The 26,154-nt window shown below is 42.8% G+C and overlaps 1 protein-coding gene across 1 annotated transcript; it reads right to left on the reverse strand.

The window, feature by feature from the left end:
• Window positions 1-4,728: 4,728 nt before the first annotated feature.
• Window positions 4,729-25,948, reverse strand: LHCGR (luteinizing hormone/choriogonadotropin receptor; the record flags this gene model as incomplete). Its single annotated transcript, XM_079550766.1, has 11 exons — window positions 4,729-5,983; window positions 7,941-8,021; window positions 9,699-9,884; window positions 10,874-10,948; window positions 11,455-11,523; window positions 13,091-13,168; window positions 13,257-13,331; window positions 13,868-13,942; window positions 15,651-15,725; window positions 19,445-19,516; window positions 25,803-25,948. The coding sequence occupies 11 exons, from the start codon at window positions 25,946-25,948 to the stop codon at window positions 4,729-4,731; spliced, it is 2,187 nt and encodes a 728-aa protein (XP_079406892.1).
• Between the last annotated feature and the right edge of the window lie 206 nt (window positions 25,949-26,154).

The following is a 26,154-nucleotide window of genomic DNA, read 5'->3' on the forward strand; positions in this document are numbered from 1 at the left end:
AACCTGACTGTCGTACGTACGTTAAGACTGGCATTGTTCCTTCACAAGCCATCTGTGAAGCAACTAAACTTTCTATATTTTGCCATAAAGACCCATACAATTAGCTAAAATATGTAAAATCTTTGTTGTTAAAACATGCAAATTAAAATAGTACTGTTAACTACAATCTTTTCTCTTCTGATTATTTCATTACTTTTCCAGCCAAAAAGCATTGTTGAATTGAATAGCTTTAAAGACTAGAATGTTGTGTTTGTTAGTAATTCAAGAAAGCCATAGAATACTAAGTGACTGTATGTAAGTAAATTGTGGTTTAATTTTCTTATTTTTTTTTCTTAAATAAGAGCTGGAGTATAACCTGAAATGTAAAACTACACAGTTGTGAGAGATACTTGTGTTCAGAGTCTGAGATTTAACATCTGTGCGAGTATGAAACTTGTGGCTGTTTCAGCTGAGTATTTTTCTCCTCTTTCTTTCTTCTCCCTTGCTTTTTTTTTTTTTTTCTTGTTGCTGTTAATTTGTGGTGGCCTTTTTTGGCTTCAGCATACAGGCAGGTATTTTATATGCAAGTTGGGAAACATGGGTGGAAGACCCTTGAGCTCAATATATGAAAACTATTATTGCTTATTCTATACCTTCTCTGTCTGCTGGGATGCAATGAATAGTGTGGGGTTTTTTTAACATTTGAATGTGATTTATTTTCACTGTCGACGTGAAGTCATTTAACTTTGGTTCTGCATGTATCAACTACATTCTATGACTACAGACCAGTAGGCTGTGAATGATGCAAATTGTGCATAATAAAAAAAGTCATCTCGTACAGTCTTCTAGCAGTGAGGGTTTTTTTTCCTGTCTTTAGAGAAATGTGTAGAAGTCATGCATGTGACAATAGCTCACCCTGCCATGGGCATTGCATTCCCAGCAGTACTAAACATTAGCTTCCTGTTTATTCCTCTAAAAATATAAAGCTCTGTGCCCTTAGGTCCAGGCCCTATGTCTTCATAGCTGTAGCTTTCTCCTAGCTTACTCATCTTTCTTGTAGGGCAGCGCTGGAAGTTAAATGCCAGGCTGACTCAGAATGGGATCAATCTGTTAGAAGAGCAGTGGCAGCATCGCTCACTAGGTCTGGCAACCCTCTGTCCTGGCTGCATCTGCTGAAGGAAGGCAGTAATGAGACAGTGGAACAGGCTGCCCAAGGAGGCTGTGGATGCTCCATCCCTGGAGGCATTCAAGGCCAGGCTGGATGTGGCTCTGGGCAGCCTGGTCTGCTGGTTGGTGACCCTGCACACAGCAAGGAGTTGAAGCTAGATGATCATTGTGGTCCTTTTCAACCCAGACCATTCTGTGATTCTGGTTTTCTCAACTCTCTGGGGGGATGCTGTAGCCTTGAGAAGGAAACTTAATGAGAAAGTTGGAGAGAAGGAATATGGGGAAGAAATAAGAAAACCAAACCTTGTTCATAATGATATGAAGCATTGTGCAAATGACACAGATGTCTCTTTCCTACCCCTTCTTAGTTTAAAGCTGTTCTAATCGTGTCACTATACTCCCTGACAAAGAACCCCTCTCCAGCTTTCCTGTAGGCCTCCTTCTGGTATGGGAAGTTTAAAAAAAGTCTCCCAGGAACCTTTTCTTCTCCAGGCTAAGCAAGCCTGGAAGCAGGAAGAGCGCAGCACAGAAAAGATGAATTTACAGGGCATGACTGGATGTACCATTCGCTCTCTGAGTGATTCTACTGAGAACAGAGCCTCTTTTAGCTAGTCCTAATTAAGTTAAAATTAAGTGGCTAAAGAGCACCTGATTAGCAGGTAGTTTTAAAGATGAACTGCTGCATCTTTCTGGTTACAGTGTTAAAGGCTGCTTCTAAATGAAGGTGAGGAGTCAGTGCTATGAGCACCTTTGTGATACCTCATCTCACCTCTCCTTGTTTCTTTTCAGAGTTTGTTCATCTGTGCTTGGGTGCTGAGATATGATATAAAAGTACTGGAGTAAGTAATGATTTTTTTTTTTTTTCCTCTTGTAAGCTGTCCTAATTCATAATTATTATATGCCTTCTAACTACCAGTCTGATCTGCCTTTGTATTTTGTTCTTGAAACATTTCTCATGCTTTAATGTTCTGTGAGATGTTGTTTTTTTTTCCCCAGCTTGCTGCAAACTCTGTGTAGTCCATGTGTGTTCATTATAGAAACTTTTCATCTGGAATACAAGGTATATTTCTAATACTGCTGTCTCTCCAAACTGCTTGTAAGACTTACGGGTTGGTGATATTTTTCATTCTGTTTTTTGACCCTCTGACACATTTGAGAAAATGGCTGCTAAATGCATATTTTAGCAGCAGATCTTTTGGCTCCTACAAAACTGCTGAAATGTTCCTTGGGGGCGCCTGTGATGATTTTCCCAGTCCAGAGCTGTGGACTGTGTATATGGGTGTCTTGTACTCCTACACTAGGGATGACTTCCATTTTCTTTCATTGAAGCACACAAGAATTGCCTTTATGTTTTGTTTAAAGTGTTCTTGAATGAATTCAAAGACAACTTTGAATGTGAACACTTAAAGCTAACTCAAAATATCAGAAGTTAGGGATTTTTTTTTTAGACTGGAAAAAAAATGTTCCTTATTAAGATGTAAGCTCAGTTTGCTGATTACTTTAATCTATGCCTTAAGCAGTGATCAGATCAGAGTGTTTTTGATGTTCAAATTTTGCTCTAATGCTTTTGATTGTCACTGTTTGCAGTCGAGCAAATGTGTCACTGCAGATACGACAAGGTGTGTCCACAATATCAGTTGTGACCACTGAAGATGCTTCAATTAACAGCTGTCTAAAACCTTACATTACAAAAGAAAGCTTACCAGGAATAAAGACATAGATTAACGTGTAACTTATATGAGAAGCTTAGTGTGAATCTAAATCACTAAACCAATAATTTACTTGTTCGTTTTTGTATAGCAGAACATTTGAGTTGAGTGAGCTTTTCACCCTTATGAACAGCAATGTAAGTAAATCATTTGGTGTCTACTGGACACACACCTTTGTCATGCCTTGTGTTTTTCCCCAGCTCCTTTTACCAGCAGTCCTGTTTCCTTGTCTGCTCAGCTCAGGATCTGATACCTATAAAGAGGTGTCTCATTTGGAATTCTTACTGCTTGCTAAACCACAGATCTAATAGTCTCCTCTGCTTCTCAGTCCTGCTTTGTTCCCCATGTGTGTGTCACCTGTTCCTGAGCTGTTGTACTGATTGAAAGCACGACATTAAGCGGAAGGTTAGGGAGGGTTGGAGATGTTATTTCTAACTAACACAATTATAAGTTAATGCTAAACCAGTCAGTAGCACAAAGAATCACTGTCATTAGTGTGAAGCAAATCTACTTTGCAGTGCTGTGGTTTGGCAACTACAGTCTGCCCTTTCAAGACCTGTTAGGCTACATTTGTTCAGGAGGAAGTACTGCTCCACTGAGGATCTGTCCTTAGGTATTTTAAGTTTTATCTACAGAATGTTATCTAATACTCTAGAACTTCAATCATGAGCCTGGATAAAATATGTTTGCTTTTTGTTCTGCGAAACAAACTGCCACTGTGTAGGAGTCTTAAGCTACAACGTTGGTTTGGTGACTGAACACTCTGCTCTTCACATGAGAGATGGTGAATCCAACCAACCTGTCAAAAGTAACTGGTGAAAAGGCTTGATCTGCAGGCCCTGGCTATTGTATACCTTTCTGTCCACAAGACTATGAGCTTTTCTGGAGGCCAATAACTAAGTCCCTTTGTTATGCTGCAGTAACAAAGGAACGCTCAATTGTTATTTAAATTGGGAATGCAGCCACAAATCTGGATCTCATTAGCCTCAGAAAACATGTGGTGAAAAAAATGATAATTTTCAGTGGGAGAACATGGTTGCTGCAAAGTAACTACTCTGCTCTGTCTGCTGGGAGTGAGGTTGGAATGTGAGGGCTGAGGAGTCACCAGGACATTCTTAGTGCCATTGGTATCAGTGACGCTGGAGACAGGGCAGATGTGAATAGGGCACTATATTGTCCTTGGTGAGGAAATAAGGCAGTACCTGTCCTGCTGCTGAGCTTATAGGGGCCCTTAACAGCGGGTGTGTTTGATACATAAAATACACTCCTGTGTAGAGCAGTTGGCATTCTGCTGCTATTGCATTTCTTTCCGTTTCTGGATCATATGTGGCTGCATGTGGGTGAACTTTTTAGGCTCCAAGTGAGCTCTAATGTAAACTGTGACTTCGCTAGCAACAAAGATTCAACAGGTCCAGTTGTCTTGGTGAACACTATTCTTAACCAGGTGGCTGTGTAATTGGATGCTTCTGTTGATGAAATACAGGAGGCATCTACTTTAGTGCTTCCTTCTTTAACCTCCCTCCCTCTCCCCCCCCAACATGACAGCAAAGCTGGCAGGAGTGGAGAAGAAAGTGGGTGGCAGACAGGCACTGCTTCAGGGAAGCAGATCTGCAGTCACTACAGTACCCATTAACCTGAAGAGCACCTTGACTACTCCTCGACTCCCTTGATTCTCCCTGAAAAAGTATTTCACCTAATTCACCTACTAATCTCATTCTGTGCCTATTGTTGCTAGAGAAGAAAAGGGAAAACATCGCTTTGAACTTCAGTAATGCTGCATGAGAAGTATTGACTCATAACTTTATTTACTATGATATGTTCAAGATATGAAACAATCCCTGCTTGGTGCAGCTGGCACCATAGTGCACAGCACCTACTGGCACTCTGGCTGGCTTTTCTTTGTAGAGCATCTTGTTTTGCACAGCCTCTCTGATGCTGACAAAAGCAGCAATGCCTGTGAGGCTTTACTGGGGCCTGGGGCTGAGCTGCCATTTTTGCAGTTGGAGGCGTAAGCGGAGAAGTAGTTCATTCGACAGAGCTCTGCTCGGCTCTTACAGCAACCTAGCTTGCTCATCAGCAGGAAGAAATCTCTTTGGAATGCTTTAGTGAAAATTGCATACAGAAATGGGTTTGCGCAGGAATTGACTGGGTAAAATAAAACCAGCAGAATCTTGGAGTTTGTCACTGTGATGAGAGGCACCTTAAAGGCAGCAGATATGGCAAAGAAGGAGATGGGGGCCATGCAGGTAAAATCCGTGAAGATCAGTACGGCCATTCTCTTGGCAATCTTGGTATCCTTATTGGCAGCTATCAGCTCAGGGTTCTGCACAGCGATGTATATCTTGATGTAGCAAGCACAAATGACAACGAAGGCTACAACGTTGAGCACTAAGATCAGCAATATGTAGGCTTGGGAAAGCCCTGTTTCAATATCCATGGGCAAACAGATGCTGACCTTCATGTAGCTGCTGACCCCCAGCAGCGGCAGCACCGCTATCAGGATGGAGAACACCCAGCCACCAAGCATGATGGGCACGGCGTGCCGCAGCCGTAGCTTTCGGTCCAGCTGCATGGCGTAGGTGATGGTATGCCACCTTTCTATGGTGATCACTGTTAGCGTGTACACAGAGAGCTCACTTGCAAACACAGTGAAGAAGCCAGCAGTGCTGCATCCGCTGCCTGTTTGCCAGTCTATGGCGTGGTTGTAGTACTGCCCGCTTGTCTGAGCGTCCACCGAAGCAATGAGCAGCAAGTAAAGCCCCATGCAGAAATCAGCAAAGGAGAGGTTGCACATGAGGAAGCGAGGAACCGTGAGCTTGTAGTGGCTGGTTATGAGGACGAGGAGCACAGTGAAGTTGCCAGCGATGGCGAGGATGTTTATGAACCAGATCAGGACCCTGAGAAAGCTGTATCCTAGGATGTCTTCGCAGGGGTTAAAAGCATCTGGTTCTGGAGTACACGTCAGTATCTTGGGCTGACAGAAGTCATACTCAAAGTCAAAGCCAGTCATTTCATCCTCATAAAAAACAGTTGAATAGCTGTAAGGAAAGGCTTCTTCACCTGTTTCAAGTGGGTACATGTGCTTTTCTGCTGGCCACAGCGATGTGTTGAAAGAAGCATCTCTGTAACTATTAAAATAACAACCCACCCAAATAGAAGTGAGCTATTTGTTCCATGTTGCTTTGCACTCTTTATAAGATACGACAGATGACAGTTGTTTTAAAACACTTTCTATATTTGTTTCTACTGAGTGTTTCAAAGCCCTTGTAAGGATGCTTTTTTGCTGGGATAGCAAACTTGGGTTGAGGTTACATCCACAGAAATGCTTTCTTACCCAGCTTACCTATTTGTAAGCACTTCATCTTGACTGCTTTGTAATTGAGCTATCTTTCTCAGTATGCCAGTAGACTGCAGTTCAAATCATAGTAGCACTTGAATGGATGGATCGTAGATTTTATGCGTATGGGTTTATCAGATTGTTATAGAAGCTAAAATAACTGCAGGATTTTGGTTCTGCTCCCTTGCTTCCCCTATGAAACACTCAACAAAGTCCTGAGACTACAAGTGGCTTGAAAAGCACTGAGAAATTTGATTGCAGTGTTATAAAGTGAGGAGGGCATCGTTAACTAGATAGAGTATGGCAACAGCTAGAAATACATGAAATTTAGATTGGAAAAATGCCTAACTATAAATGTTTCAGGTATTCTAAAGTGATCTCTAATCTCCAGGTGATCTGTAAACCTATCAAAGTGCCTATCACAGAAGAAACATTTTAAAAGCAAGTGCTGTTCCCTCTGATTCCCTGCCAGAATAGCTACCAATATCACAGTTATCCCAGCTGTGAGTGTTTGGTGGGCAAGCACTCGTGTCTTCCATGGGATGTTTTCCAGGTCTCACTATTGAGGACAATGGTGTAGAAAACTCATAGGTTTATGACAACTGAAATACATTCTTAACCTTCTGCATTTCTTGAAGTCCATACATTAATCTCTTTCTTTCTGGAGCAGGTTTGTAACTGGCAGATAAAGCTGGGCTGCTTTTCAGCTATTCTTATTAGGTAAATACCTTGCCAATCTTATTACCTTAAACTGTTCTTTCAGTGGAAAAACTGCCTCATGTCTTGCTTTTACTTGTCTGGCTTAAACTGGAAGAGCAGAGAATATGTTTTAATTATTAATTAAAAACAGTTGTGATTTTTCTGAGAGGCCATGTAAACATGCTACCATGTGCAAGCTTTCCTTGTAATAAGAACTCTGGGTTTTCAACCAGTTTCTGTTGTGGTTCCTAAGCTTTAGAATTTACAGCCTTTTAGCCTAAGAATCATAACCCTGTGTTCATCTAGATCCCAAAGAATCAATCACATTCCAGCTGTGTTGCTTGTGTTGGCATTTTGTTTTGCAAGACTTTGTGATGATCTGACTTAATGTCATGGTTAAAGAGAAGCCCCCAGGTCTCCCATTTAGCAGGGAATGTGTGAATATTTGCGAATCCTTCAACTCATCCATGAAATAATGTTTGCAGGGCTTGTGATATCCAACACTGCTCACCCACCAGTTTTGATATCAGACTTTTTCACTGTCCCACTGGATGCAGGTCATACAGAACTGCAGGATGATATGAAAAGATCCCTCAGAAAAGGTATGCAAACTGCGTGGGCTGACCAAACTTCTAACTCGGGGATTCTCTTTGTGCCATTTTCTGTTAGCACAAATGATGATATTGCAGCCTTCTAATTATTTGATCTGTAGGCAAAACATATTAACAATGGCAGCTCTTTCATTCAGTCAGACTTCTGCAATTGTCTTTGAAAACTCTCCAGGTAGCCCTTAAGTTTGTTAAATATGTAATCGCTGTTTTGAAAGCACTTCCAGAATTTAGAAGAGAAGCTGTAGTGAGGGAAGCCCATGGAAGGGTGGTTTTTTTTTTTCTTTTTTGAACATAAAAATCACAAATCTTTGTTTAGTGATAGTAAAATTACCACTGTGCAACTTGTAACGGTGACCGAATTAACAAAAAAAGAAGGCATACAAGTAGCAAGAGGGGAGTCCACATTTGCTATTTCCAGCTTCTGTATGTGGTACTTACTATATTTCACTAGTTGTTTTCCTCACTGTGCTTTCACACTGTTTGGAGAAGTTGTCAAAAATGGAAAGCAAGGAATTTTGCCTGAAATAAGAAGGAAGAGAAAGTTGAGTTTCAGTCTTGATTTTGGCCAAATTCTCATCATCTCTGCAAGTGATCTTCACAGGCATGGAAGATGAGCTGGAATTGGCAGTGCATATATTCATGCAGGACTTTGAAAGCTGGGGTAGGAAAGCTTAAAATGTTCTGACAGTGAACGATGCCACATGAGGTGGTCCTTCATCTCAGTTGTTTATGATGTATTCATTATAGTGAAATAACTTGAGCTGTTTGGGATCTGCAGGTAGATATTTCATGCTGAAAGAAAAGCTATTTGAAAAGTACACCTTGCAAGGCCATGTATTTGGGAAAGTCATTGGCTTTGAGGCTTTAAAGGTATGGGCTAAATACTATGTACTCTTAAGAGAATGAGACACCTGGAAACTGACAGGAAGTTTTATGTATAACAAGAGAAATTAAGTTTCAGAATGCCAATCTAAGCACCATCGTAATGCTTATCAATAATGGAATGGCAACAGAAGTTGCTATAGCATGCTTTTTTTCCACCCACGTTTGTCCAGTGCTACCTTCCATCTCTCTTACATGGCTTATGACACTCAAATCTCAAGAATATTTGGTTTGAAGACTTTATTTGCTTTAAGTCTGATACTTACCTGGTCAGACAGACGTAAGACCTTGCCACCATGTTTCACTGATCATCTGGTGGAGTTTATAGGTGGTAAGGAAGGGGATGTAAGGAGGGAGGGGAAGTAAAAAAACCAGAAAATATATGGGGGAGGGTGACGGAGTTCAAGGGGGTACAAGGAGACAGCAATAGAAATACTTGACTATAGGGTCTTTCCTTAACTCCTGCAGAAGGAGGAACCACTTATTAAGATGAAGAGAAAGCATATAAATCATCACCGCCTATTCTATCCTGAAGGATGGGATTATATTCCTGCCTTGCAGCACAGTCCTGATGTGGTGGTATGCAAGTCATGTTGATCAGGCATCCCACAAACTGCTGCTTAGTACATCTTTTCTGTAGGCTTCATCCGGGGTAGGTGAGAAGTGTGGAATCTTCATAACTTCAACTAAACTCTTTAGGATTTGCTTTGGCTGACTACAGCCAACTGAGAGTCGAAGAAAAGATGCTGAGAAATTAGCTCCAGCTATCCCATATTGACTTATACAAATCAGTGGATGGGAAGTGCTCTGTGTCAGTTTCCAATTGTGAATTGTGGAGAATAACCCTGTCTACTATCATCTGAAAGGTACTAAGCTGAGTAACCCAGCTACAAGGTCATCATAGCACTTGCATTAAATATGCTGCATAACTAAACTTGCAAGTTTTGTTTTGTTTTAGGACAAAGTGCTATTGATGTAAATATACCTTCCATGTTCTGGAAAGATATTTTATCCAGACTGCTATTTTACTGAGATATCAAGAAAAATATAAGCTTTCAGCAAATTTAGAATAACATCTCAGCTGGCTGATTCTAGACCCAGGATGTGAGAAATTTCTCTTCCCATACAAGTGGAAATACCTGTCCTGGATTCGGTAGAAATCTGTTATTTGGAGTGAGGTTTTGCTGCATTCCACAGTTTCCCCTGAAAGAAAGGTAGGTCAACCCAACCAGGACAGGCTAGCTGAACAGAGTAGAACTGCTGCTTTAGAGTTTCTGAAGTCCTGCAATACAACAGCATGCCATTTGGACTTACTTTTCTGTCCTCAGGTTTTGAAAAGCACAGCAGTGGCTGGGGTAGGTCAGGACGGCTTCCAGCAGACTGCTGAATTTATCCAGAGGTGGCAGTCTCTTCAATGAGTACGATGACACTGCGTTGAGGACCTGGATGGCCTCCAGCCCATAGCTAGGCAGGGACTCCAGTGCCGTCGAAGAAATGTCCCTGAAAAACCAAGAGTGCTTTCATTTCTTTTCATACAGATATAAGCCTCACCAAAGCATGAAGATAGATTGCAGTGACTCCTTTTTTTTTTTTTTTAATGAAGGTCTACATCTACAAATCCACTCAGTATCCAGCTCAGAGATGTACTCTACGATGCTGCAGAGTCCTTCCCTGCAACCCAGGAGCCCCAGGCAGGCTAGGAGCCAGTTTTAGCATGGTGGAAATCAAAACCCACTGTGTTGGGATTCATTCTAGGTGTTTCAACAAATGCATTAATTGAATATTTTTATCAAAACCTGCACTAGAATCCACTGTTCTTGCCAGGACCAACTTCAGTACTTTGGCTTAGAGTAACTTTAGGAAAGGCCATGTATAGGACCAAACATTTCAGGCCATTAAACACAGAAAAAAGAAAAGGCTACAATTATGTGAGTGGTGGTAGTAAGGCTGTGCAATGCAAAGCACCAGGGAAAGAAATACAGTGGCACGTGTGGCATGGAATGTTATTTACAGAGCCACTCATTGGCTTTATTGCATGCAGCTACAGCCAGTGCAGCCCTTAGTATGTACTTGATGAATGAAGTATAAGGATGCTAATAATATGTCTTATTCAGAACTGGCTTATAGCATGTTGTCAACCAGTTCACTTTCATAACCAAATTATAAAATAGCACATTGTAAGAACATGCTCATCCTACCAAATACAACTAACTTATTCTGCAATGCCAGGATATACAGTGCAGAGATGGGATCAGTAGGCTCTGACACAAATACAACTAAAGCCTACATACCTAAGGGGCAGAGGTCAATATCAAGTAAGTGTTTGTCATGATGCAGGCTGAGCTTTGTGCTCTGCCATTTCATGGCACCTCATTGATATGTTTCCATTTAACACAAAGGTGATAGCAGATGAAGCATACTGCCCACTAGCATTACACAGTTCATACAGGATGTCTATAAAACCAGGTAAAGAGTAGTTTCATGCTTACAGGACATCAGGCCCGATGGCCCCTCTCAGGGCATCATTGTGTATCCGCCTCAGGTTTTTGTTGTCCTTCAGAATCCTGTAGGGTCAAACATCAAGTCTTTACCTCTGCTTCTTGAAATACCTCCTTCCAATCTATCTCCACTCAAGCTTCCTCCCATTGCAGGGAGATTGTTCCAGCACCTGGTCTGAGATAGCTTATATTTCTAAATGCCACTCCTTCCTCCATTGATGTCATCAGGCTGCTAGCATCTACTTTTAATTCTGGTTGTTTCCAATTTCTTCTGATTTAAACAAGGAACAGCAACTCTGGTTCCTTTGCAGCAGGACCCGTGTACAGAAATGCAGCAAAGGTTTTGCCAAACCACAGGCCCAGAGCATGCACGATTGATTTAGAAACTGCTGACACATCCCAATGTAAAATGCGGTTTCCTGAATTTGCTCTACATGTTTATGCTTTCCACCCTGCTGCTGACTTTAGGAGTGTATTGTCTGGGCCCTGCTTTTACCATGAAAGGTTGGACCAGGTGATCCTCAGCTCTCTTCCAACCTGATCTTGTCTATGGTTCTATACAACGTACTCACAATTGATTTAGCTTGGTCCCATTGAAGGCATGGCTGTGGATATCTTCAAATCCATTTTTATAGAGTTTGCTGCAGATTAACAAAAATGCATAAGGAAAAAAAATCAAGAAAAGGTGAGATTGTTATTTTACTACAAGTTTTAAATCTTAATGCTGTACTAAATTATTATATTGTCTGGTTTATAAAGAATATTGATACCCATAGATAGCATAGCAGACATTAGCTCATAAATTATAAAATTGAAGCTTCAATTCCCTAAGCACCTTCATGTTTAGTTTTACCTTCCTTCATTAAGCTATCTAACTTAGGGGTGTGATGTCATGGAGAAAGAAAGTGTTGTGATATAGGTTAATGTTTCCAGTATCACTTGTATATAATCATTTACATATAATGTTCTTTAATATTAAGCCCTAACATAAAATTTGGTGCCTTTTGTGGAGGACTCTCTCTCTCTCCAAGTTTTACTATTCATTTTCCATTTGTTTTTGGGACATCAGAAACGGGCTTGTGAACCTGCTCCTGAGAAAAGCTGGGCAATGTCTGGCTACATTTGATCTGAGCCCATGTTGGCACAATGCTGAAATTAGTGATTTCCTTAAAAAACACAGCCACGTTTAGTATTGATCCCCATCCTCACAAAGCATGAACAGCCTGAATTAGCTGTTTGAAATGCAAAGTATCAGCACAGGCTGAATTTACGCCCTCACAAATTACTTGTGTTTCACCAAACCATGCTGTAACAATCCCAATTATTTCAGCTAATTGCAGTTAATTCCATGGGGTGGAGTTACAGTCTTGCTCTGCAATTAGGAAGCTGCTGATAAGGTAATTCTTTTCTCTCCCATCACAAAAGGATAGGAGAAAAGCTGTTGTTGGTTGTTTCCTGACTGTGAGTTAGACTCTGTTCCATTTCATTGTTTAGGAATGCAGTAAAAAAATTCTGGCACGTTCATTTTTTTTGCACCGTTCACAGGATCGTAATTTTGCTGAAGTTATTTTGTGAATTGGTTGGTAGGAAGAAGGCTCATAAGATGAAATGATGCTGTATGCTAAGCCATTGCTTCCCTTTAACACTGAGTGGTGGTTGGTTTTGGTCATGTTTATGTATAGCTCCCCTATCAGTTTCTGAATACACCAAATCTGTGTTGAAGATTTGAAGGCTCTAACCCAGCCAGCTGCAGTACCTGCTCATGCAAAGCCCATTTGCATGCGTGAATATTCATGGAGTGTTGCACAGAAGTTTGGCTTTATGTGCTTGTAGAGCTGTGTTTGTTCTGCATAGCCAGGGATGGGGCTGCTGCTGCCATCTATGGAGGTGTTCAAGAAATGTGTGTGGTACCAAGGGAAATGGTTTAGTGGGGAAGTATTGGTGGTAGGTAGGCAGTTGGACTGGATGATCTCGGAGGTCTTTTCCAGCCTTAGTGATTCTATGATTCTGGCCCTCCTTGGGTGGAGCATCTCACCTGGCACTTAACCCACTCATCTCACAGGCAGCTGTAGGGTGCTAGGAGGAAAGTCTTGGTATGAAGACAGTACAACATATGGGGCTTAATTTCAAGATTCTTTTCCAAGTGAGGCTGCTCTGCTGGAACAACAGTATTGCCCTCCCAGAAGGAGCTGGGACTGCTTTACTCACAGCGTCAGCGATTCGTTGCTCATCCCCTGGAAGGCATTTTGTGGTATGGTTGTCATACGCAGGTTGTCACACAGCTCCCTTTGGGCGGGAAAAAGAAGTTACCTGCCAGAGGTACAGGAGCAAGATGGGATGATTCACAGCTGGGCGGGGGTGGGCCTTCACTTACAAAATAAAATGAGCTTCTGAGGAGAAGATCTGAGTCAAGTCTGGGAATTCTATTATTCCGGTGTTACAGATGCTCCTAGAGGAAAGCACAATTTACAGGAGGGAAGGTTACCAGGCTGGTTGCAAGGAGAGGCCAACCCCAAAGGTACAAATGTAACAGTATGTTAAAATGAATAGTAAACATCATTTTTAATCAGTTCTAACAGTGCTTTTAAGATCTGTGAAAACCACATATAGCATTCTCAAGCAGCATCCTGGAGAAGCAACATATTTCCACGTTAAGAGTACAGAAGATGTCTTGGTTACCCCTTTTGTATCTCATCAAAATGAAAGTTTTACTCTAATAAGCACTTAACAGAGCTCATTAGCAGACTTTGCTATTGTTTTATCCATTGCTGATCTGCCTTACTTTGGTTTATTTTCTTGCCTTTTAAAAGATTTTACTGGTGGTAAACTGCATATTAAGGCTACTTTAGATGACATATGAACTTCTGGTGTGCTGCAATGTGTGAAGAACTTCTTTTCCTTATAATTTTTTTCTGTGATTTGTTCACTTCTTCATAGAAAGAGAAAAAGAGAAAAAGATAAAAAAGAAATGAAATACTTTCTTACAGATATCTTAGCCTTGGAAGGTTTCTGAATGCTCCGTCCTCAATGTGCAATAGATTTTTTGTGTTCAGGATTAATCTGTAATGAGGGAAAGATATGCAAGTGTTATAACTGTTACATACTTGGAAGGACCTGATGGTTGACCTTGCTGGAGAACTGCCATGTGTGGAATGTGACGGAAGGCTCTCAGGATGTGAACACACATTCTAGAAATGCACTACAAATGCACTAATAATAATAATAATAAAAGGTTATAATGGCTAGGTAGCCAGGAAAAAAAAAAAAGCCAACAAAACCCAACGGTCTCCTGAGTTTGCATGGCTCACTGCATGAGTTTTCTTGGTTTGGATATCCTGGTCTTGGTGTGGGTTGGTGTTCTGTTGCTTCTTTGGGATCCATGCTGGACTCGCAGCAAGCTACCGAGAAAGGTTCTGCTTTACCACTGGCATTCTACGCACAGTCAAATGACCTACCAAATTCAGGCCAACCCAGTATTAAGACCTATTGGACTGGATTGTTATGAGGTACAATTTAGGGCAGGTGTTTTAGGAGGAGCCTCACTAGGTATGAATACAGCTTGGGACAAGGTGGGAATGCAGGACTTCATTACTTACCTGATGGCCAAATGCACTGACTGCTGTTTTTTAGCTTACTCTTCTATATCTACATACACAATGAGATATCATTAGCATTAATAACCTGAGTCTCCAGGCTGCCAAAGATAAGCAAACACTAACTGAGCAGCTGTGAGGTCGTTTAGCATATGAATTTGCAAGGAGAGTTCAAAGCCAAGAGCTTCACTGAGCACACTGCTCCTGCTCTTCCAATGAAAGTGGCCTTGACTGCAGCTTGGAACAACAAGCCCTTGCAGTGTGAGACCTGTAGAGTGTTCAAGATTCACACAGGTTTTCCTGCTGCTATCCTGCAGCACTGTAATAGTCTTTCTTAATTTTCTTGTTTTGGCAGACAGGCAGTTGATGAGCTATGCATAATTTGTAGGTGAATGCATCAGCTCAATCTTTATTTCTTACTGAAACCCACCACTGATTCTAGTGGAAATCTGACCCAGAAGGGGGTGGACAAATCTGTCTCCTGCTTCTTTGAGCAAGTATCTTGCTCTGGTGGAATTCATGTAAGTGGGGGAAAAAAAATCCCATGAATTTGTCCTTGCTCAGTTGCACTGTAGTTAAAATACTCACTGATCATGCTGTGGGGAAGAACGCGGTGATGAGGTATTGAATCAAATTTATGGTTTCCAATTTCACTAAATATTTCAGAGCATTCTCCTAGCAATTGCTTTAAATCACATGCTCTCTCAGACACCTGTGCTAGGCAGGTCAAGTTTAAAATTAGTACATGTTCTATTCGAGTAATATTTCAGTGCTCGAAAGAAGAGCTGCATACTAAGCATATTCAAATACTTGGTTTTGAAAACGGCATCTACAAAAAGGAAGACTTTTTTTCTTGTTGACTGATTTCTCTGCTTAGAAAGCTCAGCTCTGTGGTAGAAATAAACGCAGAGCTCCAGTTGTGTCATTGAGGTACTGAAAGGAACTGGGCTTCATATACATAGATGTCTTTGCGTGATTCAGATCTCCAAGGCTAGAGCCTGCATAGAGCTTGTTACTTTATACAGCAGTTTGGACAGAAATGTTAGTCAGAATAGATCTCATCTAAAGCCAATCAAAGTAACATAGGAAGATTTGGCCTAGGGATATTCTTCTGTTGACTACTCCTTGATGATCCTATATCACAAGGTGGATGCCTTTTTTCCACCAGGGCTTACATTTCAGACAAAGCGGGAAGGCTGTCGAATGCACTTGCTTCTATTCTCTCTAGGGAGTCACTCTGAGAGATTTCACTGTAATGAAAAAGACAGACACAAAGCAATACGTTAACAGAGGAGATATCAGAAACGAAGTTTCTACTTACATTTGTTTCTTTTATATGTGGCTATTTAAGCCTCCAATCAATTTTTGTTGTGCAGCATTGTCCTTGCCTTGCCACCAAACTCTAAGCCAGTAAGATTCGAGAAAGTGCAGTGTTTTGCTACCTTGCAAAAGGTTATGGCAACCATCTGGAGTAAGGATCTCCAGAGCAGCCAATCTCCACTTTCTCAGTAGATTGTAGATAAGGTCGTGACTGAGGGCTGAATGCAAAAGGAGTCAGCTCAAGTCTATGAGCCTTATGGTCCCACTAAATGTATTTGTTTGCATGGACAAGGATGTAGATAATAATGTATGAAACCCATAAAGTTGTGGTGATGGTCACTTAATGCACACATGTACAGACACACAAATATACAGACACACTTCATGAATAATTGTTGGATTTAAATGCTGTTTTCATTACGTCGTGGAAAGTTATGGAAGTGGCTCTTTTCCATCATTACATGGATCAACATTTTGATTGTTTTCATAGGCATTCCATGATTTTCACATACCAATGCTCCTATTCTACACGCACAGTTAAGAATGTTGCATACAGAGAAAAAATGTCACTTTGGTGATGCCTGCCAAGCGCCTGCTAGATTAAGTTTCAAAGAGTAGCACAAAATTGACTCCTGAAAGTAAATAGTATATATTAATGCATAGAGAGGGGAAAGGTCTTCAGAACAGCATTTTCTCTTGACAGAATTGACTGGAACAGCACAGAAACTGTACTGAAGATTATACCCTGTCAGTAAAGCATAAATACTTTTTCTAAACAACTGGAACAGGCTCATAGAACTGGAGTCACTGTTGTCACAGCTCTGAAAGTTATCTTATTTGAAGTGTGATTACAATAAAACAATTCCTACAGACGTTAATATAAAAAACCTTAGACCACAGTGACCTTTTTTTATTTAAAGTGGCAGAGGGGAACGCATGCCAAAAACTATACATTCAGTGTATTTCCTACAGAAATGCTCATGATTTTCTCCATCATCTGAATTTGGTGAGATAGCTATTTTTTTGATAGTGCAATGGTTATTCATGAATAAGATGGATGCAGGTCAAGTGGTCTCTTGATGGCCTGATCCAAAGAGGCTCGTTGTGGGTGGACTCAGGGTGGGTTAGCTGCGTGTGCTGGGTTGGATCAGGGACTACTTGTAGGACTTGAAATAAGACTCTTTCAGGACCAGGGTCTGAATTATGAGACCCCAGATCTCATGGTTCTTCCCTGAGATCCTTCCTACTCTCCACTGGCTTCCCATTTACAAAATCACAGAGTCGTAGAGGTTGGAAGGGACCTCCAGAGATCATCAAGTCCAACCCCCTGCCAAAGCAGGTTCCCCACACCAGGTCACACAAGTAGTTGTCCAGGCAGGTCTCGAACATCTCCAGAGAAGGAGACTCCACCACCTCCCTGGGCAGCCTGTTCCAGTGCTCCGTCACCTCACCATAAAGAAGTTCTTGAGCACATTTGTGCAGAACTTCCTATGCTGCAGTTTCTGGCCGTTTCCCCTTGTCCTGTCTCCACATACTGCTGAAAACAGTCTGGCCTCGCCACTCTGCCCCCCACACCTTAGATATTTATAGACCTGGATCAGGTCCCCTCTCAGTCTTCTTTTCTCAAGGCTGAACAGACCCAGCTCACTCAGCCTTTCCTCATAGGAGAGATGCTCCAGGCCCTTCACCATCTTCGTGGCCCTCCGCTGGACTCCTTCCAAGAGATCCCTGTCTTTTTTGTACTGGGGAGCCCAGAACTGGACGCAGTACTCCAGATGAGGCCTCACCAGGGCAGAGTAGAGGGGGAGGATCACCTTCCTCGACCTGCTGGCCACGCTCTATTTAATGCATCCCAGGATGCCATTGGCCTTTTTGGCCACAAGGGCACACTGCTGGCTCATGGCCGACCTGTCGTCCACCAGGACACCCAGGTCCCTCTCTGCAGAGCTCCTCTCCAACAGGTCATCCCCCAACCTGTACTGCTGCATGCAATTATTCCTCCCCAGATGCAAGACTCTATACTTGCTTTTGTTAAACCTCATCTGGTTTCTTACTGCCCAGCTCTCCAGCCCTTCAGCCTGTCCAGGTCATTTACGTATGTCTAAAAGAGTTATGGCTGTGACAATAATTTATCATTTGATTTGCAGTTGGTGATGAGTTGCCAAATTGATGATTTAGAGATTTTCAATTTAAAAATATGCATTTTTCAAAGTAACACTGAATCTCAATAAAACCGTGTAGTACTCTATAGATTTACGTCAGACAAACACATTGATTTCTATGCTGTTAATTTGAAGAGATGTATTAAAAGGACTCAAAGAAGTCAATTCTCTTATGGAAGAGAAAAATGTCAATGAACAAAACAGCCTCTGTGAGGAATGGGTTATGCATGCAATTTGGGAAAAATTAGCAGCAAATCATATAGGTAGGAGTCAGTCATTAGATTTAAGTTGATCTCCCATCTAAAAATGCTAAGTGCTTATTACTCATTAAGATGCAAGTGAATGCAAGATGCAGTGCCATTAGCTCAAACTGTAACACTCTGTTCTAGTTGAACAGACATGGACATAGTTGAGGTTTAGTTTTTCTTCTCATTAGAGCTGCAGAAACACAAAAGTTTATAATTTGGCTGAAGCTGTTTAACCAGTGAGCACTAAAAGTGAAACGAGTCCAACTGAGAATTTAGGCATTTGCGTCACCCTTATCCTTCAATTCTTTGTCTTCGTGAATGCACTTGAAAGGGTTTCCTAGATTCTCTTTTTGTCTTCTGGAAAATAGATGTTATAACATCAATGTGTGTTTTAATATCTGATATACCATAGTTTTTACAGATGAAGAAGACAACTCTAAAACGTGCACCTACAATAGTAAGTGGTGTTATCTGCACTGCTTTTAGTTACTGGGGGAATTGCTTCTGAATTGCACAGGTGTGTCATGAGCTTTGCCTTTCACTGAAGACTTCATACAGATAAAACAAAAAGTAATGGACAATCAAACTTGCCATCTTTTAGTTGGAATAATGACGGAAATAAGGGTGGGACTGATCAGCCCAAACTTCTGGTACAGCCCTTGCTATAAAACTGATGCAAAGTTAAGCAAGGAGCAGCAATGCCAAACTAATGTGCAAAGTTGCCGTGCTTGTAAATGGTAATAGCCAAGAAAAGGTTCAGTCCTACAGATCCTCTTCCATGCTTACCTCTCAGTGCAAAACAGCAAAAAAAAAAAGTCTTATTTGAGTACTACAGAACTGTATAATCACAGAATACCACAGCTATCATTGCAGAGATAACATTTTATGATAGCTTTCTACCTCCTTTGCCAGTCAAAAATGCCCTTCATCAGTTATCGAGCTGTATCCAGTTCTCTCCAATGTGATTAATGTTTCATTACATGATCTATTAAACCCCTGTCAAAAAGCGATACCTTCTCAAATCATGTTTTAAAGATTGTTGATGAGAGATGACTGGTATATAAGAACAGCTTATCCTTTCCTAGAATGTGTGGATAGCTTTTTTCTTTTCTATGAACGCATTTTTTAGCAGCACTTTTTTTTTTTTAGCAATAATGCAAATAGAGACTTTTGTTTTTGTTTTGTTAAAACTTCTAGCAAGACATTATAAAGAGCCTATGGAAAATGTTGCCAACTTACATGATGAAGGCATCTCGAAGTCCTTCGAATGCATGTGATGGGATCACTTTCACAGGAAGGTGAGTGAACGACCTGAGAAAGGAGCAGAAGGAGGTTTTAAGGCAGGGGTTTTCCTTGTTTACAGCCTGTGCACAATAAGGCGTAGGGCCCCTTTATTTTGCCGGCAGATCTTTGTACATCTGGGGCCTGATCCATCTACCATTGATCCTAGCGGAACAAATTTGAGGGCTACTGGCTCAGTTCTTTAATAGCACAAATTTGAGATGAATATGGTCAAATCAATAATAATCATAAACTATTAAACAAATGTATAACCTGATGGAAATAGGCTACTATATTCACAGTCAAGTGAAGCTACAGGCTACTTAAGGTTATTTCCTTTGGAATAAGTGGCTTTCACATAAGGCTATACAACATTTGTTTCAGGTCTCAGGCTGTGTGCAAGTGCTAAAGGAGATCTGAGTTCGGCCTGATGTTTTAATTATTTATATTAAATTGCAGCAGACTGATTTGCCAGTTAAAAGCAAGTGTGTGTTTCCCTTTTTAATTCTTTAATTACACTCACTGAGATGTTAATGGTCCTGTGGGAGACAGATCTGCATTTTACCATCCTGCTCTGCATCTGAACTACGGTGCCAATTCATACAGCCATGGCCGTGCCCTCCCTGATAATAGTCACAGGAAAATATTTAACATACTTCAGGACATTATCTCTGTGCAAACAGATAATTGCTCTCTTTTGTTTTTTAAATTACAGATAGCTAGACATAGACATCTGCTTGCCATACTCAAAAACATGCTGTCAGGGTTTTTTGAAATGTTCCCTTGCTATTCATAAAACCTATTTTTTGTTTTTGTTGTTGTTTCATAATTCTTTGTATAAAGACAATTTAAAATGTTTAACAACTTCACTGGACAATTTGGTGGATAAGGAATTGGTTGAAAGGTTACAGCCTGAGGGTTGTGGTCAATGGCTCTATGTTCAGGTGGAGATTGGTGACAAGCAGGGCTCTCCAGGGGTCCATCTTGGGATTGTACTCTTTAACATCTTTATCAGTGACATAAATGATGGGATTGTATGCACCCTCAGCAAGTTTGCTGATGACACCAAGCTGCCTGGTGCAGATGGTACAGCAGAAGGAAGGGATGTCATCCAGAGGGACCTTGAGGTTCAACATAGCAAAGTGCAAGGCTTTGCACTCGGATCAGAGTAACCCCAGATATGAATACAGACTGGGAGAACTCCTTGGGAGCAGCCCTGTGGAGGACTTAGGGGTCTGGTAGATGAAAAGCAATATGGGCCAGCAGTGCGTGCTTGCAGCCCGGAAGGCCAACGGTATCCTGGGCTCCATCAGAAGAAGAGTTGCAAAAGGGGCAGAGAGGTGATCATCCATCTCTACTCTGCCCTTGTGAGGTCCCATCTGAAATACTGCATCCAAGTCTGGGATGCCCGCATAGGAAGGATGTGGAGCTGCTTCCCAAGGAGGGCCACAAAGATGCTCAGTGGGCTGGCCTACATCTTCTTTGGAGACATGCTGAGAAAACTGGGTTTGCTCAGCCTAAGAAGAGAAGGCTATGTGAAGACTATTATAGCCTTCCAATATTTTAAGGGAGATTAAAAATAGGAGAGAAATAAACTTTTTTTTACATGGGTAGATTCTATCCCAAAGGGAGAGAGATTTAGATTAGATGTCAGTGGGACATTTTTCACTGAGAGGAAGTGAGGTGCTGGAACAGGCTGCCCAGAGAGGTTGAGGATGCCCAGACCCTGGAGGTGTTTAAGGGTGGGTTGGATTGTGCCCTGGGCAATCTGATCTAATACTTGATCTAGTGGCTGGCAACCCTGCCTGCGACAGGGGGTTGGAACTTGATGATCCTTGAGGTCCCTTCCTACCCAATCCATCCTATGATTTACACACTATCGTGGCAGGCTGTCACACACATGTTATGTTTGGGGTTAAATCAGTCTGGATGTATTATGGAGAATGGTATAATACAACTGCAATACAACATGATCTTTAGCAAGTCACTTATTTTCTTTGCACCCTAATTTCCTGCAAGTAAAACAGGTAGGGGAACAGTGCTTCCCCGCCTTATAGGGGTGCTATAAGAATATCTATGTTTTTGACGCCATGGGATTGGGCTCCACCTGTCTCTGCACAGATGCTGCCATACTGTGATGTGTGAGCACACATTATTTGCCCTGAGGGAACAGAGATTTGCAGAGAATCTTGGAGTAGGGATCGACAGGCTGAGCCAACAGGAAAGTACCTTTGGGAAGGAGCAAAACGTAGGAGCTGAGAAATTGCAGCTGTGGCAGCCAGAACCTCTTCAGAGCTGTACCATCAGCTAGGGATGCTTGGAAAACAGAACATACCTATTTGTGACAATGTCTGCAAGCACACAAAAAAAGGCAAAAAACTCCACAGTGCCTGTCCCCCTGCATGCAGAAAGCCTCTGGGACAGTGCTGCTGGCTTTGCCACCACAATGATGGGCTGAATTCAAGGTGGGATGAACCAGCATTTTGATAAGTACTGTAGTTAAACTGCATGGAAGCACTGAATCCATTCTGTATGCTTTAGTTTTGAATTCTTGCAAGTTCACCTTGATAGCTGAAACTGTGAACTCATCTGCGTTGGTATTACCTTGACTCATTAAGCATCTCACAGAACAGCAAGCTCAAAGGGAAAAGGCAATTTGAACTTTCCTCTTAATCCTTGTAAGAGCGATGTAGCACACAGAAAGTGTTCCGTATTGACAAAGATCTTCCATTCACAAAAAGGTGAAAAATGCTTTCAGCCTTTTCTTTTCTGCTTTAGTTTTGCTGCTTGCATCTCAAACCCTGCCTGTGCTCAGGGAAACAAATTCATTTAGATAGCTCTTTCCATACCCCAGACATTCTGGAGGAGATCCTTTAGCTGCTGAGCAAAATCCAGCTGTGTGCGTGTATAAACATTTAAGTTAGCAGAGCGTGGCTGTTTGGTGCAGGCTTAACTCTGCTCAAAGCCCAGAGTAAAGCAAGGCCTCTGCTGGGCCTCTGCTGTTGAGCGTGACTGATGTTGGTAGCACAGAATGAAAGTCAAGCAGATGCTGGCAGGAATTATATATCGATTTATTTTGGATAGCACTCAGAGTGTGATGCTCAGATGTGACCAGTGATTCATCTCAGAGCTGGAGAAGCTGCCGACAGAAAGAACAAACTGGGTTTTATAAAGCATTCGTACTTGCAGCTTTCTCAACTGACTTGTATGGTCTTTGAAAGAAGGACTGCATCCCTTTTAATACATGTTACAGCACCAGTTTGAAAGAGTCCTGTTAGTTAAAGGATGAGAACTTTTGTACTTTTAATAAAAGCCAGTCAGATTCTTTCATGTTTAATACACAATAATTCATGGGTGCTTGCTCACTGCATTCAATGGCTGGCAATACTGTGACTTCAGATAACCATGAGGAGTTTTATCCTTGGCATCCAGATGAGGTGCACAGAAGGGAGCAGGGAGCCAGCCAGTCTGCTGGGCACTGAGCAGTGCCTCACACTGGGTTTTCTAGGCAGCTAGGCATGAAATTGCCAGGCTAAATACATGCATCCAAACACCATGAGGCATGCAACCACATAGGGTTAGCCATATTTCTAATGCCACAGAAGTGAACTGATAAGGTGGATTTTTGCTGATTGACAGACATTTTATTCCATGGTGTCCTCCATCTTAACTCAGAAGAATTGAGAGTATTTATTGAAAATCAGACTGAAAACTCACCATTTTCCCAGGATTTTTATCTGCTTCTGGGTGCAGTGTAAATTATGGGCGCTGATTATTAAAGCCCTGTAGACCAGGCGTTGTCTACCTGCAATGGGAGTTAAGATGCTGCATGTACCTCACAAACAGCCACAGAGTACATTCAGGTGATGATGGGTGACACGTTATATCCGACCAAAGACATTTTGGCCTTGAAACTAAATTCCAGTGTCAGTCCCTACAAAGCCAAATATGCCTCAGTGAAGACATGACAGAGACGTCTGCTTGCTCAGCTCTTGGCCCAGAGCTTTGGGTTGGGTGCCTGGCACTCACTGTGTGCTGCTCACTGTAACTCAGAAGCCCTGCACACGGGGTACACAGCCAGGTGAACCTCACTATAAAAGGAGGCTTTGAAAGGAGCAGAAAGGAATTAGGGATCCGACACCTATTACGGCACAAGAAGAGTTGGGTGCTTCTCTGTTTAGACTTAAATCAAAGGCTGTGTATGAAGCACGACTTCTCTGAGGTCTACACAGTGGGACCAATATAAGGAGGTGGGGCACCCCAGGCACCATATTGGAGCGATCTGGATCAGTGTGGGTTTTTTTCCCCCAAAATTATAGCAAGTATTTGCAAGTGCTACACTTGGAACAGGATGATCTTTAAGTCTCCTCCCAACCCCTAACAATCTATGAGTCTACGATACACCACGACTCTTCTGGTGCGCCCAGGTACAAATGTGACACAAGTAAACTTGTAAGGCTTCTTCTCATACACAGAGCTGTGCAGGGGCAGAAGAGAGCTGAAGAGATTGGTGTAGTATGAAAAGACATAGGCAATGCAATGAGAAAGCTGGGAAAGACTTCCAATTTAAACAACTGCACGATTCTGTGATGGGTTATATCACAAAAGGGTGGGAGAGAGGGAAAAACAACACCCAAATGGGCAGAAATGGAAGATATTTAGCTCTCAGCAGAGAGCTCTGCACCAAAACCAGGCCCTTCTGGGTGTAAGAGAGCATTTCCAGGAGATGGACATATCTGTGCACCTGCAGATTGAAAGAGTGAGGGATTTTTGTTTGATATCTGGGTATGATATTGACTTTTAGAGGATACTGCAGGGATCAAAATCTCAGTTGAACTCTTATCTGACTGTGTGGCAGGTTTCTGCAGCCAGCCTCACAGCTGGACTCTGCAAGCAGCTGCAAAGCTGTTATAGCAAAGGTTAAAGAGAAAAACCCTTCTCTTTTCCTTGCCTATCACCCACCCTGCTGATCTGAATAAAATATAACTGATAAGAGGCCCTAAGACTGTTATCTGTCTGAACCTGGTCACGGAGGTGGGGATGTGGATTCTTTTTGGAGCAGCAGCCAGAAAAAAAAAAAAGAGTACACCAAAAAAGAAAGTGGAAAAACCACACCAGTTTGGAGCTGCTGATAACTTCTCTGGGCTGACACGATTCCAGAGAGATGTACAGCATCCTAATGAAATGCTAGAGCTCTGCAATGCCTCTCCTCCCCATATGATGCTGTGTGGGACCCATCCCCTGCCAGCACCATAAGTGTTACCAGTACTAGGGCAGAAATGGACTTTGTTGCAGTCACTATGGAGGATACCTCCAGCTCCCATGGGCTGAGCTTCCTCTGCCACCACGGTTACACAGGGACATAGGGAGGGACAAACTGAGGACAGAGCTGTATCCGACACCTGAATTCAGGGGAACTGATCAAGTGGCTCTGAACTAACACAACTTGGTGTTTCTTGAGCGTATCAATTCTCAAGCTGGGGAGAAAGGAATGAGCATAGCAGGGATGGTATCATCCGTGGGGAATTTCAAGAGCAAGTCAAATTTACAAACAAATAGCATGAAAATGGAAAACATCATCTTTGTTTCTGAACAGGGCATAATAAGAAAAATCTTGTTCAGTTCCTGCTTAGATAGCACAGCTGCTTTCTGGGATCCCTTGGTTATCTGCTGCTCCTCTAATGCCATGTTTTGACGCTGGGGTCGTTTAGATAAGTGCTATAACCCAACTTGTATACTGCACCACAATGCTCTGACACATATCATGTACTGGCTGTGCTCTGCCAGCTGGGGAGCTGGGATAGGGTGAGGGAATCCCCGTGACTCTTTGGAGAGTCAACCCTGATTGCTAGAGAAGCATCAGTCAGGGTGGGACCGCCTTGCAGGGACTAATCAGCCCCCAACCTGTCACTGGTTTGGGCATCCCAAAGGTGCAAGGAGCGCTTCTGGGAGGACCAGGGAGCTGCAGGTGGGACAGGAGCACAGTCAGGGGATGCTGTGCTTCAGCTCAGAGGGCTCTGGATTGCACAAGACCTGGGAGAAGGCGCGTGTGAGAAGTCAGGCGGGTTGGCGAGAGACGCAAAAGACAGCAGATATCGACCGTTCGATGCCGTTCATACAAAGTTACTCAGGCCACCGCAGGGCGCTGTTAAGGGACGCACAAAGTGACTTTGCCTTCCGCCCCAGCAGGAGAACACAAAAAGTTCAGCCAACCCCATCCGCACCGTTTCTTGCCATCCCCGACCCCGCGCCGTTCCGGGCACCCGGCTGCCCCAGGTTCCCCACAGGACACCCCCCGGGACCCCGCGGTACTTACGCACGGGCGGGCGCGGGGCGCGCCCCCGGCGGCGGCGTCGGGCAGCGCAGGGCGGACTGGGTGCAAGCACAGCGCTGCGGGCAGCGGCCGCCCCCCGCGCCGGGCAGCAGAGCGGGCAGCAGCAGCGGCAGCAGCGCGGGCAGCATGCCGACAGCACCGCGCCTCGCTCTGCTGCTCTCACCCGCGGCACGCGCCCCGTTCCTCCCGCCCCGCCCCGGGGCGTGCTCGCCCCCCACCGCCCGGCCCGCCCGCAGTCGGATCTGCGCTGGGGGATTCCGCGCTCCTCTATTTGAGGAGGTGCGGAAGTGATGCCGTCCCCTCTGGAGGTGTTAACTGGCCAGCGAGAGGCGTT

This window comes from Tetrao urogallus (genome assembly GCF_951394365.1).
Source record: "Tetrao urogallus genome assembly, chromosome: 2".
Lineage (NCBI taxonomy): Eukaryota > Metazoa > Chordata > Aves > Galliformes > Phasianidae > Tetrao > Tetrao urogallus.